We start from the raw sequence: 14,794 nt of genomic DNA, 5'->3' as shown, positions 1-14,794 counted from the left end.
GACCAGAGAGCATACACTGTCCCAGAGATGATGCTTTTAAGAGTCTGCTCATTTGTAGCAGAGTTAAAGGGAATAAAAGAACTTTTCCTTTCACATCTACTTGTGAGCATGTATTTTCAATTGTAAATGCTACGATACAGTTAAATATCTTGATTTTGTTCCCTTTGGAAAAGACACTGGCTAAGACTGGGGAGTGCTGGGCACTACTAAACATGGTGGTTGCTTTCCCTGTAAAGAAGGATGGGACTAGTCTGCTACTTTGGTCCCATTCTTAAATGTAATCCTCTTTTTTCAGTTGCTGAGCAGGGAAAAAAAAAGAAAACTGTTGTTTTCATTCATGACTGCTCCTAAAGAGCCCGTGACCATTGGCAGTCTCCAGTCCAACAGAAGTCCACGTAGCAGCAGACCCGTCCTGTCCCCAGACAGTCTCCCTTATGATCTGTCTTCCTCTTGGTATCTTTCATGTACTACATATGTGGGCTCTGTGTCTGCAGGTTGCAAATACAACCAGGTGAACAGCCACTTCCACTGTATTCGAGAAGGCTGCCAGTTCTCCTTCCTGCTGAAGCACCAAATGACATCCCATGCCAGAAAGCACATGAGGAGGATGCTGGGGAAGAACTTTGATCGTGTTCCTACTCAGGTGACTCACTGGCTTTTTACACTGTAGATCTGAATGTAGTGATAGAGCCATTGGTTGCTTGCTGCAGAACTGTGTTAATGCCAAGACACTCATGCCCAAAGTCTTACGGATTCGTGTCTGCACTGAGGAACACACCTGGCATGTGTGTGTTCACCTAAGCTAACTTTATCTGCTTTGACTTCTGTAATATGAGGAGAGACGATAAAGCGTAGACATCAAAGCATTACTTAACCTAAACAGCCTTTCCTTGTGAGTAGTGCAGAAACATTTCAGAAGGATAACACTGAAATATTCATATTTACAACTTGCACTCCTTCCCTGCTCTCTTCAGTGTACACCAATTGGCTTATTAAAATTGAAGTGCTTAGGATGTGGAAGAATTGAACACGCTGGTTAAAGCAAACATTTCCTGTTGCACATGAAGAATTACTTGCTGCCTCTACCTCAGCTGGGAGAAATGCTGGTCTCTGTCTGACTGGGAGTTATGCAGGGCAGTGCAGCCACGTTTTTTTAACACAACTGACAGCAACTGCTTTGGCCATTGCACGAATATATTCATATTTCAACTGCAGCTCTGACCTTCTGCTCAGAATGGCAGCAGTCCTTCAACATCCTCTTTGATTGTCTTATCCGTGCTTTAACTTCCCAACAGTTAGGAGACAAAACAAGCAAGCTTTATTTAAATCCCTGTAACTTATCTACCCCTTAGGACATCATCTGGTGTATGTAAAGCAAAAGGTGCCATCTGTAAAAGAAAGATGGGAACCCCTTTGACTCCACAACATGGGAATGAGAGGTCCTTTGTACTTGTCAATAAGTTAACTGGTCAAGTCTGCTATTGGAATTGCACGTAGCAAAGCCACGTGCTGTATTGCTACTGCCACTCTGCATTTTTACATCCTAACTCCAGTTTTCTCCATTCCTTAGTGCTCTGTAGGCACTTATTGGTGTGCTTGATTAAATCTTGCTTCTGGGTACTTGTCCAGGTGCAACTATCCAGAGGTGGCCAGGCTGCAGCAGCTGTGTATGAGCAGAGCACAGCAGCATACACATGGGTCACTGGTTTCTGTCTGATCCCATTGCCATGTCTCAGCAGGCAGGCAATAAGACAGGGGTACCAGTAGTCATACTCCTGGTCTCTAAATGCAGCAGGGCCTACACGGTGAGGTAGCAATGCTGAGATTAACACCTCCTGTTTTTGAATGCATCAGAATCCACGCACCAGGATATCAGTGCCAAGATTAACACTCCCAGCCTCTGAGCACATCACAATTCACATACCAGGATACATGTGCCAAGTTCAATGCTCTGAGCTCCCAGTGAAGGAAGATGCATGCTGCTAGCCACAGTGCCATGGGTTTCACTCATGAGCATGTTCCATTTATTCCTCATGAGCAGTGGCAGAGAGAAATAAGCGTGCTGACAGATGGTTTTGGTCTTGGCATCTTGCTTTTGGTGTGAAAGTCCCCGTCCTGCTTTCTTGCTGCAGGTTATTGGCCACACTCCAAGAAATGAAAATCTCCCCCAGGTTGGCAGCATGGCACCCAGCCCAGCCTCATCAGGAACCCCAGCTTCCTTTCAGGGACCCCCAAGCATGATGGACACTGAAACAGATGAGTACATGGATTACACTGGCTGTAGCCCTGGGGGGATCTCCTCTGAATCTTCCAATATGGACCGCAGCTGCTCCAGCACTCCAGTGGGCAATGAAAGTACATCAGCAGGTAAGAGAGAAAGGGGATGAAATGGACAGTCAGTTGCCTACTCTCTTGGGAGATAAACTCATGAAGAGAGGCCGAGGGATAAATGCACCTTAAAATATAAACTGCATTTGTTTCACAGTAGTGTCTCATACTAACTTTGCTCCCTCCATCACTGTGAGAAGAGATCCATCAGAACGTGCACCTCAGGGGACTATGAACTAACAGCATATCTTTCTTCTCCCCTGTATAGAGGTTTTTATCCTGTATCTTGGAGTGGATCTAGTTCATTAACTGCTTAAAAAAAAAAAAAAAGTTGTGGGGCTTTTCTGTCCCTGGCATTTCCCCAGTTATCTTTTTGTTTTCCTTTGTGCAGCACCTGAAGTCGGGCAGTTTTTCAATAGTACTGAGGTACAGAGAGGCTGTGCAGTAGCAGCTATTAGATATGGAAGGGGAAAGAAAACTACCCCATCTTTGAAAAGCAGCTCAGTGAGCTCCCTTCCTCATGCAAAAACTCTTGTACCACTTTGTGTAGTGTTGCACAGAGGAGACCTCCATCATTCTCCTCTTTTTGGAAGGAAGTTTCTGCCATTGCTTCCTGCTTGCAAGGGTAACAAGCAGCCATCTCCTGCTGCACTGTGTTACGTGGTTACCTCTTCTGGAGTTGGGTTTCTCTTAAGAATTCTGTTGTCATCTAGTACTGATTCAGGGATCTCTCAGCTGTCCTTCCTGGGGTGAGGTGTTCTAGATAGTCTGCCTCCCTGAGTTTGCTCTGATCTCACATGCATTCTCCTGCTTTGTGTTCCCATACCACATATATGAGGGTAATGATATAGCACACCTAACCAGACACTACCATCATATGAGCACTGCTGCACTGTGACAGTGGGTGCCCCATGGCATTAAAGCTCCTCCAAAGCGTTTTAGTGGGACAGTGATTCCTGGCACTCCCTCCAGCACCATCCCAGCAAGTCACACTTCTTAGAAAACAGCCCCTCACTGCTGTCCAGGCAGTGAGCAACTGGCCCTGCCTGAAGCTGAGACAAGGCTCGTGGTTGTTAGTTGGTATGAGCTGGCACCACAGAAATGTGCAAGGACCAGACAAGCAGGAATTTCTGCTTGAAAGCCTGTGGCTGCTCCTCCACGCCATTAAAGCCACCTCACCTTCTGCAGAGACAGCCTTCCTCTTCCTGATGCTGTCGGTTCCTCACCTTCCATTTCTTCTCTGTTACAGTTCTGTTTCAGACATTTGTTAATGTATTTTCCATTTTCATCATACTGCTTCCGCTCTTAGGTTCTCATTTTCTTTTTTCTTTTTCTTTTTGTTTGTTTCTTGTTCTTTTTTTGTTTTCCTTTTTTTCTACTTTTTTTTTTTCTCTCCACATTCTCCAGGCTGCCTGGTTCCTTCTACTGCCACTGCTGCTGCTGATGATGCTACCCACAATGCACCACAACCTCAACCTCCACCTCTGCCTCCATCTTTCTCACAAGCTCTGCTTAGGTCTCCCATTCCCACCCTCCCCTATCTTTTCTCTCCATCTTGTCTCTCATACTCTCTGCTCAGTGCCACTCTTGGATCCAGCAGAGGCATTGTCATGCCTGCCGCCAGCACCGCTGGGTTTTCGCCCATCATTGCCACTCCAACTCCAGTAAAAAGTGACGTTCCCTTAGTTCAGGATGCAGCAGGTAACACTTTGCTTTGTCTCTTAGTGTCCTTTGCCCATCTCCTTCCCCACTCACCTTGCCCACGTTTTACTCTGCACTTTTTGAGTCAGTAAAGAGAAAAAAAGCCTGTGTCACTCTGTGTCTCACTTAACATTATCCAAGGGCCCTTCTGTGGCTGCTCCATTTGTCTGCTGACACAGTAACCCCAGCTAAGAAGGGCAGACAAAAAGCAGGGCAAATCACTGTGGAAAAATTCAGATAGCTGAGAGCATTTTCAAGCCGTCTCCAAACTGTGAGAAAAATCTAACAGTAACCCATAGTTAAAATTCACTTTTCACCTCTTGGTAAGAGCACGGTGGCCACGAAACAAACTTTTGCTCTTGTAGTGTTAAATGAACTTGGACTTTCTGGATTACCTCTTCTAGGCCACCCAGCCCAGTGCCCATTACAGTGTGCTGCACACATCTTGGCAGGTAGATGGTACAGGGTACAAGGTACCCAGCCCCAGTATTTTTATAGCTCCTTTCAGCCTCGCTGCTTCCTATTCACATATAAAGCCCTAAAATTCTAGGCTGCTTTCCCCAGCACAAGTAACAGAGGGAAGTACAGTCAGTGTCACTTTGATGACATCATCAGACATGTCAGGCTATTTCTCACACTCGTTGTTTGCATCTGCTCTTACAGCTGCAGAAAATACACTTAGAGCTTTAGTTTCAAGCTGCCATGTTTCCCATGTGTGACTAAGATCAGAGATGGCTCAGTCTGGGGATTCTCATTCCAGCTGGGAATGATTTTTAGGGTGTGTCTCAGCTTTGGCTTCTTTTCCAAACTCCCAGCTCTTTTCTAGTTAATCAAGAGCATATTTGTTTCACACTAAAGAGGATTCTGGCAGCCTATAAATGTCCCAGTCATTCTTTCTGCCAGCTTTAGTGTGTGCATGTGTAGTAATGTGCAAATCTGGGGCGAGTGGTTGGGAGCATGGCTGGAGGACCAGCTCTGCTTGCAAGTTCAGAGGTTTCTGTCATGGGATTTGGCAGGAGAAGCATCCACCCCCCTGTCCAGAGCAGTGCTTTCCAATGACCGAAATACCCACTCAACTTTGCTTCTAACTGATTTGCATGTAACTTACAATACCTTAACTTTGTGCTGTGCTTTTCTCTAATTACATATTAAGTTTCTTTTGTTTTACCTGCTGATCTTCATGCAAGATTTTTTAATGTTTACATTGTTGTTAGTTCAGACAAGCTTACAGCATCATGCACTTACCATTGAGATTTGATTGGGATTAATTCTGTTGAGGTTTATAATCTTCAGCTGAGCATTAGGGACTGAATGCTGTCTAACGGCTGATGAGTGTACTAGGTTATCTTCTTTCCTTTTCATGCCCTTGCTCTGAAACTTTGCTCTGTGAGAAAACAAAGTTGGTTCAACTGAAGTTTTAAATGCATCTGTTTGAGCTGTTGTAAAAGCTGAGCAGATGCACTGAGTTTTAAACAGGTCGATCTAACTAAATTCTGTTTATTTCCCGGATATTCTGTCTTCCATTTACAATGCTGTATGCTGTAGTACTGTCTGAATGCAAATAAGATTAGCATCCATACTTGGTGGGTTGGCTGTAGTTTCTTGTAAGTGAAGGAGGAAGGAGTTGATGTGGATGGCAGGGATTTGTCTGAGTAACGGTGTGCCTGGGAGCAGAGATTTTACACTACATTTGCAAGGGGGGGGATGCAGGGTGGTCTGGTCACTGACTTTACTGCTAATAGAAAATATGCAGTGATGGAAAGCTGCTCCTTCACTGGTAGCTGGTTAAATTAGCCTTCATGTGCAGCTTCCGCCAGGCACTACAGTGATCTCACCATGGATGCCCCAAGCTGGTGCTCTTATTTGCAGTTTGAGCACAAGTGCACGTAACAAATGCATGTGAAAGATCTTTTGCTCTCTGCTCACACCTCTATCGCCCAGGCACACCAGCAGTCCACTGTATGGGGAGAACAAGTTGCTGCTACCCTGCCTGTAGACTTGCACCTTTCAGCATGGTGTAAGTTTAACATTTGGAGGCTTCCTTGGATAATCGTGACCTTAATCTAAAGGGCTGTAAGCTGACAGGCCATGTACAGCAAAAATAGCATCCACAGCTTTTATACCTGCTTGTCAGCTAGAAAAAAGTAATCCTACAGCATTCAAACAAATGACTGTTTCTTCAGCCTCCTAGGCGAGGACGCAGGCTGCTCTGGATTCTCAGGTCCTGTGCAGTGCATGTCTCAAATCATGTCTCTCTTTAAAAGGATGAAGGTGGAGGGCAAAGAAGATGAAAGTGTGTTTTAGTTGCCAGCTATCATTTCCAATTACACTCACTGATTTGTACCTGGTGAGAAATTCTTCTTGCCTCCAACCTTGTCTGTGCCGTGTGTTGGTCGTGGAGATCATGGTTTGATTCTGGAAAGAGTAAGCAGAGAAGAAAAAAAAAGTTAATAGATATAATGAGGTCGAGTCCTCGATGTCAGCTTGATCCTAGGGGACGTGAGCACTAGCCAGTTATGCTGGCCCTGTGAATGAAACTGGAAGATAGATGAGGGCTCTTTATTTACTAGGGGCACCATGTGATTTTTGAGACCCATGGGAAAGCTGTAGAACTGGTATTTTCTCTCGGAGTCCGCTGGCTAGTGATGATGAGAATTGGCCCCACTGAACATCTGTCCATCTGTCTTTCTAAGTGCACTCATCGTAATATGTAGGCTCATTACAGTGAGGGATGTTGCAGTCTCCTGGCCAAAGTCCATCCTATTTCTATAAATTCCCCCCCCTTGCACTTTCAGTCATACATGGGATCTTCCTCCACTTGCTCCTGCCCGTCCTTGGCAGTTGTAGTGTGTTATGGTGTCCTGCTCACAAAGAGCCTGGATAGGGGAAAACAGCATCCACCTGCTGGTTTTAAAGCGCTTAAACTCATTTACTACTTGAACCACAATGAACTGCTGTAAAACACGTCAGTCCTTGGATTGAAACGAGCCAACTCCTCTGCATGGAAGTTTGCTTTAAGAGGAGAGCAAGAGTAGAGATAACTGAGCAGCCGGAGAAACTCTGAGAGCTGTAAAACAGAGAAGGAGCAACAGTATTTGGATAATATTAAGTTATACAAGAGTGGCAATTAGAGGCAAGGTGGGATGTGCTGAAAATCAAAGGAGGTGATGTGCAGCAGCAGCCAGCCAGTGGCCCCGAGCTGAGGCTTACTGAGAGCCTGGGGATGAGCTGCTGGGGGGAAGCGGTGTGGTGTTGCCTGTGCAAGTGGAGAGCTTGCCAGGACGGTTAGGGCATGAGGAGAGACCTGTCAGCAACAGCACTCTTCACTTTTTTTCTCCTCAGGGAATACCATCACTATGCCAACTGCCTCGGGGGCCAAAAAGCGTTTCTGGATTATTGAGGACATGTCCCCGTTTGGCAAGCGCCGCAAGACTGCGTCCTCGCGCAAGATGCTGGATGAAGGGATGATGCTGGAGGGATTTCGGCGCTACGACCTCTATGAGGACTGCAAGGACTCCAGCTGCCAATTCTCTCTCAAGGTTACCCACTACCACTGCACGCGGGAGAATTGCGGCTACAAGTTCTGCGGCCGTACCCACATGTATAAGCACGCCCAGCACCACGACCGCGTTGACAACCTGGTACTGGATGACTTCAAGCGCTTCAAGTCTTCACTGAGTTGCAACTTCCCAGACTGTCAGTTCTCTGGCAATAGCACACACTTCCACTGTCTGCGCTGTGGCTTCCGCTGCACTGACAGCACCAAGGTGACAGCCCACCGTAAGCACCACGGCAAGCAGGATGTCATCAGCGCCGCCGGCTTCTGCCAGTTCAGCTCGAGCGTGGACTGTGAGGTGCCCGACTGCAAGTACAAACTCAAGTGCTCCCACTTCCACTGCACCTACCCTGGCTGCAAACACACAGTGGTGGGCATGTCGCAGATGGACTCGCACAAGCGCAAACACGAGAAGCAGGAGCGAGGGGAGCTGCCTGCCATCTCTCCTGGCCCTGAGGGCCTCGCCCACTCCACTCTCGAGTACGACATCCAGAACTCTTCCATCAACCTGGACAGTTCCCTCAACCTCAGCACTGACAACAACAGCTCCCTCTTCTTCCTGCAGAACGCGGCTGGCGTGGGCCTCAATGACTCCCTGGACCTCAGCAAGAAGCAGTCAGAAGTCGCTGAAGGGCCCTCCCCGAGCAGAGCCGGGACCGCCCCCCAGGAGCTGGGGGCTGTGGCATCTGGCTCTGGTGAGGTGGAGGACGAAGATGACTCTTCCCAAGAGGATGAAGAGGATGATGAGGAGGAGATGAATGAAGAAGAAGAGGATGATGAAGAGGAGGATGATGATGATGATGACGAGGAGGACGATGAAGAGGAAGACCTGAACACAGATTCTGAAGAATCGCTGCCTGACCCGGAGGGCCTGGCCACGAAAGATGATGGGGAACCAGAGGAGGGTGCTTCTTCCACAGACCATGGTGATGCTTCCAGGCCTCAGGGTGAGGCAGACCCTGCCCTTCCTCCCACCTCAGCTCCTGCTCCGGCTCCTGCTGCTGCCCTACCCTCTACGGTCGCTCCAGCAGCTTCTCCTTAATCCTAGAGACAACAGCAGCAGTGGTTTGGTTTTGCTCTTACACAGAATTACTTAGGGGACCCCACGTGAGGCAAGAACAAAGATTGGGACGACAAATGAAATACAAACTCCGTGCCACACACACGAGAGAGAGGAAGGAAGGAAACCTATAATCCACAGGCCCCATAAGAGAGACAGCGGGACTGGTGCTGCATCACTTCATGCTGCAGATCACAGAACACGGGGACAGGATGCAGCAAAAGAGTACCCTTTTCTACAGACATGAACCTCGAGGGTACCAGCTGCCTCGTCTCCTGAACGGTGCATGGGGCCTGTGCCCATCTGGGGACCCTTTGTCATGGGTGGGGTTCTGTCCCCCCCATTTTTCTTTCTGGGTTTTATTTTTCCATGTTTTCAGTTGTACGATATTAATAATAATCTCCACTTCTTGGAGGGGGGTGGGTGGGAACAACAGGTAATGAATTGTAGAAATATATATTTGTGTGTGTGTCTCTTCTATATATATATAATGTACACACACACACACATATATAACATGCAAGGAATTGGTGTCACAAAGACAACTAGCTCAGCTTTTGCCAGTGGGAAGGAGGGGGCGAGGGGTGCTCTCTCTCCCCCACCTTTCTCCCTCTCTCTCTCTCTCTCTTCTTTCTCCAGCATTAAATGGATGGCATCAGACATCGAGGGTGGGAGTGGGTATTTATTGTCACGCAAATGAGGACGCATTAATGAATGAGCAGGGGTGGGAATGGGACACTCCTCTGTTCTTCCAGATCCTTTTTACTATTAATGATAATAATTTTGAATGCTATTTATATTGTAAAACTTTCTCTGTCTACAGCTGTAAGGCACCTCTCCCCATCCCTGCTGTTCTGCTGTAGGGATGTAGCTGAAGTAACGCGGGAAGGGCGCAGTGGGCAGTTAAAGGGTTTGTCACACTGGAGGACTGGGGTTAAACTCCCATCCAGTTCCATCTCATCCCAACCCCAGGTGCTTTCCCTCTGTTGAGGGTGAGGCTTTTTTGTGGTGCTTCAGTATCCCCATCTCAGGAGGACTCGGTAGAGTCAGGAGGTTGTGAGCTGACACTCAGTGCCACGGTGCAGCACAAGGAGCACCGTGCTCGCAGGAGAGCGTCCCAGTTAACGCAGCCTTGAAAATACTTCTTGCTCTCTGACCCACGCAGTCGCACGATGACAGGTATGTCCCCACCCAGAGCCCTCCCCTCACTTCACTGGAGATGGGCACGGCTTTCTGCACGGACTGAAATGTAGCTCTGGTGACCTTCAGGAGAGGAGGAAGGCACTGCTGAAGAGGGAGAAGGCAGGCAGGCATTCGGGATCCTGCATGGGATGTCCCCGCTCAGACTGGGGCTTCTTTGCTCAGCACTGAGGGGATGGCTCCACAGCACCTGCAGAGCTTTGCCTGGCCTTAGTTCTTGCAGCCATGAAACAGGAGGCTGTTGCAACCTACACAGCACAGAAAGATGTGGGATGATGCCAGCAGAGGCCAGGACGCAGCCCAGCTAAAAAATGATGCATTTCTGTGTCCATACTGATGAATTTTGCAAGTAGGGCTGATAGATAGCTCAGGCCCTACACGAGCAAATGGAATTTATTAAGCTGGGACCTGTCGCCTCCAGAAGCTTGAGCTTCCCCTGGTCACAAGCTCATCCCCTCCCTGCTCTCTTTTCCTGGCCCAGGCTGGGAGCATACACTACAGGAGACTGTCCAGGACTCAGGCAGGTGGGGTAGTAGCTGTCTGACCCCCATATCCTCACCAGAGTCTGAGTAAGAGGGCTTGTCTGCATCCACATGGGCTCCAGAAGGACCAGCTGCACAGACTCATTCTGATCTCGGCTCTTTCAGTGCCAGTCTGTAAGTACAGCAGCCTAGCAAAAGGTTCCTTGGGTCTGAGCTGTGTCCCTTCTTCTCTTTAAGCCTGGTTGAGTTTTTTTTCCCTAATACGTAGCCCCTCTGTAAGCACTTCAGCTCCAAGGGATCCCCACAATTTGTTTCTACGCTGAACAGATTAAGGCTTCAAGGAGTTTAGGCTGTTTTTTTTGTGTTGTTTTTTTTAATTATTTCCCTTAGGAACTGGTGTAGATCAGGTCTGATTTCTAAACACGCAGCACAGCTGTGTACATGTGGGGACAGAACGTTCAGATAATGTTTCAAAAGGAAAGGCAAAAAAAAAATTAAGAAGTTGTACAGTATTTTTTCTGTAAAGGTTATTACTATATATAGAACAAAAGAGAAACAACCAATGCCAGGGGGAGGAGGGGGGGTCGCCTGCCTTCTGTAAAGCCCTTAGATATTAATTGTGTGCAATTTTTTATTCTTTTTTTTTTTTTTTAATTTAGTGTTTGTTTGTAGGGGGTGGCAGGGGAGGGGGGCCTTAACTCTGTGGTTTGAGGCTGACTTCACACTCCTAGCACTGACCGGAGCTGCACGATTCCGAATTTTAACTTGAATTTTGTAGAGATGAAACAAATGAAAACAAATGAAATATTGTTATGACTAGTTTGTAGTTTATTTAATACTTTGGAGTTCTTTTCCGCTATCAGTTATTTTGTGTGGCTTTTATTTTTATAGGGTTTCATTCTTTTGTTTGTTTTTGTTTTGTTTGGTATATCCCCTGCCCTCCGCTGTGTATTTTCTAGCACCTACCAACTCTTGAACATAACGAAGCTCCTGTTCCTGGCGCTGAGTGAGGGAGTGAGGACCTGGAATTTTAGAACTGGGATGGGGCAAAAACCTCTGCTTTTAATGGCATTTGCTGCAGGTTCTGCCCTTGTTTGTTTTTCCCATGCTCGGCCACGCTGTGGTGATGGGCTCCAGGAGGAGGACCCCCAGCTGTAACACAGGCCCCACCTTGCAGACCACGTTTTCACTTGGCACCCGGCGGACATCACTGACTTCTGCAGGGTCAGGATGGAGCCCCCCAACCTCACACCCCATCCCATGAGCACAGCTAGTGGGGGCCTGCTGGCAGCAGTGAGGAGGGCACTCCCAGGGGCCCCTCTGTACCATTGAGGATGGAGGGGCCCTGCACTACGAGCTGGGAACCCACACATGGTATCTGCCCCATCTCACCAAGCTGCACTCACTGAAGCACTGCAGGGCAGCAGGAGAAGGCCGAGGCACAGAGGAGAGGGGAAGAGATCCCATGGCAGCAGCGCTGGGCCCAGGCCGGCGCCGTTCCACGCGTCCCTCCGTGCAGCTCAGCGCCCGGAGGGGCCGTGTTTATCTATGCACACCACCTTCCCCCTAAGGCACCTGACTTCTCCCTGGTGTCTCAGCCTTTCTCCCAATCCTTTATCACCTCTTCTCCAGGAGCTGGCACAGGGAACGCGGTTCCTTTCCCAGGAGGCTCCTGCTGACCTCTGCCCCGCGGCCCTGCCTTCCCCAGGCCCAGTATCTGCAAAGCTCTCACTCTGTCCATCTTTGCAACAACAACAAGTCTAGAAAGTTAAGCCCGTCTTGTTTTTTCTGCCATGCTAAGAAGGCTTTAATTCAGCAAAACTCTTAGGCACACGCTTCGTGATCTGGAGCAGACCGAAGCCCATGCTTAAGTGCTTTTCTGAACAAAGGCCCCAACAGCACAAAGGTGCCCATAACTGTGAGGTGGATCTTCGCTTCAAGCGATCATATCAACAGCACCACTAACACGATGCTACTGGAGTAAGAGCTCAGAAGAGTGACCAGAGAGAAGTGTGTGAGGAGGGGGAAAGAGGAGAGAGGAAACAGAACTATCCTGTCCAAAACAAAACGAGAAGCAAACAAAACAGTCCTTGGGATGGACCCTCCTGATTCTGCTACCATTCACTGCTGAAGAGCAAAAAACAAAATCAAAGCTATTGACTAGATGGTTCTTTGTAGCCACAAACTCAACTGGATTAAAGTCTGCGTGGAAGGAATTTTGTAAAGAAAAAAAAAAACAACAAACCTTTTTTTTCCAATGTAGCAAAAAAAAATAAAAACAAAAAAAACTTTAAAAAACTTAAAAAAATTAAAAGACAAAAAAAAAAAAAGACAAAGAGGGAGAATTCTAGCCTTTTGTAATATCCATATTGCACACTAGGACTATAAGCCATTGCTAGCTCATTTTGAATTTTAAATGTGTAATTTCTTTTTTTTTGTTTTGTTGTTGTTTTATTTTTTTCTTTCTGTGGGGGAGGGGGGAAATAAATGCTTGAACCACCAATGCTCTTTTTAATGTTTTATAAATATGTATGTGTATATATATAAATATAAAAATAATATGTATGCACATATATATGTGTGTGTGTATATATCTATATGTATATACATATATATAGATATATAGATATATATATAGGTTTTGAGACAAAAATGCAGAAAGTGAAAAAAAAAAAAAAAAACCACCCTAACCAGGACGGTGTGCTCTGATTTACTTGAATCTGGTCTCTTCAGCACCTGCGTTATTAAGAACTGAATATTTTTCCACTTGAATTTAGTGCTATTAGAAATTTAATATATGTGTTTTATTTATTTGATTTTTTTTTTTTTGCATGACTGATGCAAGGTTTGACATTTTCACTCAATAAAAACTGGAAAAAAAAAACCAACAAAGTTTCAAGTGATGAAGTTGTCTTCTTGATTGAGGAGGTGTTTTATTTTCTGGACAGCTAACACATCTCAGAGCAGTTGGGGTCTTTTAAAGCACTGCAGCCCTGGAAATGCCCCCACACCCCTTCTGACAGCACTTTTAGCACCAGCACGGCGGTGATAAGTGCAAAAAGAACAGAGCTCTCTTTCTATGACTCTGGCCTCGAACTTTTTAGGCTGTCTTGCTGTAGTTTCATTCGAAGCATCCATCAGGGTGATGATGGAGGCAATGCCTGTGCCTCCACCACTTGCTGATGGGGGATGCAGATTCGAGGTGCAGCTGCTTGCATTTTGACTTCTCCCTTCTCACCTGCCTGCAAACTCAGGGTAGCAGTCTGGGACCTGCAGGTGTATCATGCTTGCTGTAACCCACTGGAAACCTTACAATGATGTCCAAAGCTCTCTAAATTTAGAGCTGTGTGATTATCACCCTAACAGAAGAGAAACGAGCACGAATGGGCCGCTCTGTCTGCACAGAAGGGTTGGGAACCAGTCATCCCACTAACAAGAACTAAAATGCAGTGCTGGAGCCATACACACACAAGGCTACACAAAACTGTATGCTACATATCAAGATATAAAAGGAAGCATGCCTTACCTGGCCTCTCCATAGCTTCCTGCTGCTGCTGTCATTTGCACATGCCATGTGTTGGCAGAGAAAAGTGACTGCTGTTAGGGGATGAGAACGTCCTGTTCAGGGAAGATCTTGTCTTTCCATCCACACCACTACACAGCACTGCTGTGGAGCAGCCGACCCAGCAGTTGTGACTGCCAACTGCAAAGGAACAACAGATGAGATAGATAAAACTCTGGGTACCCAATGCAGCTTGTCCCCACCATTGCACCTGAACAAATGCCAGGCCTGGGCCCTTCCTCACCAGGCAGCTCTGGAAACAGGCTTTCCCCACTTGCTCTGAGCGAAGCAGACAGGCTCAGGCAGCAGGTGCCATTTTACAAGGACCTGAACAAGCTGCTTTAAAGAAAGCACACGTGTTCACAGCACATCAGGTGCTCTAAAGCAATTACCCTCCCGGTATCCACCAGGTCATGGCATGCCCCAGTGCTCACCCCTCAGTGGAAGACCACTGCAAGCACACATCCCAGCTGTCCTGAGGGGATCTGCCTGCACACCGTGATAACTGTGCACAAGAGCTGTCTGTTCCCCCAGGTTCAGGCACCTGCCCCAGTGCTGTGGGGCACAGGCAAGGAGCAATGGCAAAGTTCTTATACCAAAACAAAGCAAAGCAAACTTCTCCTGCTCTGTTCTTCCCCCCCACCCCCTTCCACGTACACACACGCAAAAGCAGCTGGGTGCCTGTGCCTACTGCACTCTGCCACCAGTCAGGAGCCCAGGAGCAGCAAAGCAGAGCTTGCTGAGCCCCATGCACTGGCAGCAGCCGCCTCCTTATTAGCAGAGAGGATTAGACTCCTCTCTCTTTCAAAGTCCCCTGGTTGCTCTGTTGCAGCTCCCATCCATCCTGCTTTCAGATGTCATTATCTGAACACACTCCTAATCCGACCTCAGAGCACAGAGGTTTG

General features: G+C 47.3%; 1 protein-coding gene across 4 annotated transcripts in view; it reads left to right on the top strand.

Annotated features, from left to right (window-relative positions):
* CASZ1 (castor zinc finger 1) overlaps positions 1–11,000 on the top strand; it is a 147,957-nt gene extending 136,957 nt beyond the window's left edge. For 3 of the 4 annotated variants that reach the window (XM_065738086.1, XM_065738085.1, XM_065738084.1), the window contains 4 exons: positions 495–643; positions 2,133–2,367; positions 3,736–4,029; positions 7,372–11,000. In XM_065738086.1, the coding sequence (XP_065594158.1) occupies positions 495–643; positions 2,133–2,367; positions 3,736–4,029; positions 7,372–8,627 (1,934 nt within the window). In that variant the 3' untranslated portion in view covers positions 8,628–11,000. The remainder of the gene's footprint in view (positions 1–494; positions 644–2,132; positions 2,368–3,735; positions 4,030–7,371) is intronic. The other variant, XM_065738088.1, reaches the window with a different exon arrangement.
* The last annotated feature ends 3,794 nt before the right edge of the window (positions 11,001–14,794 follow it).

This window comes from Cyrtonyx montezumae, unplaced genomic scaffold, assembly GCF_038088225.1.
Source record: "Cyrtonyx montezumae isolate F1298 unplaced genomic scaffold, pur_monq_1.0 scaffold_21, whole genome shotgun sequence".
In the NCBI taxonomy this organism is placed as follows: Eukaryota; Metazoa; Chordata; class Aves; order Galliformes; family Odontophoridae; genus Cyrtonyx; species Cyrtonyx montezumae.
This window is presented reverse-complemented; position numbering and strand designations above follow the sequence as displayed.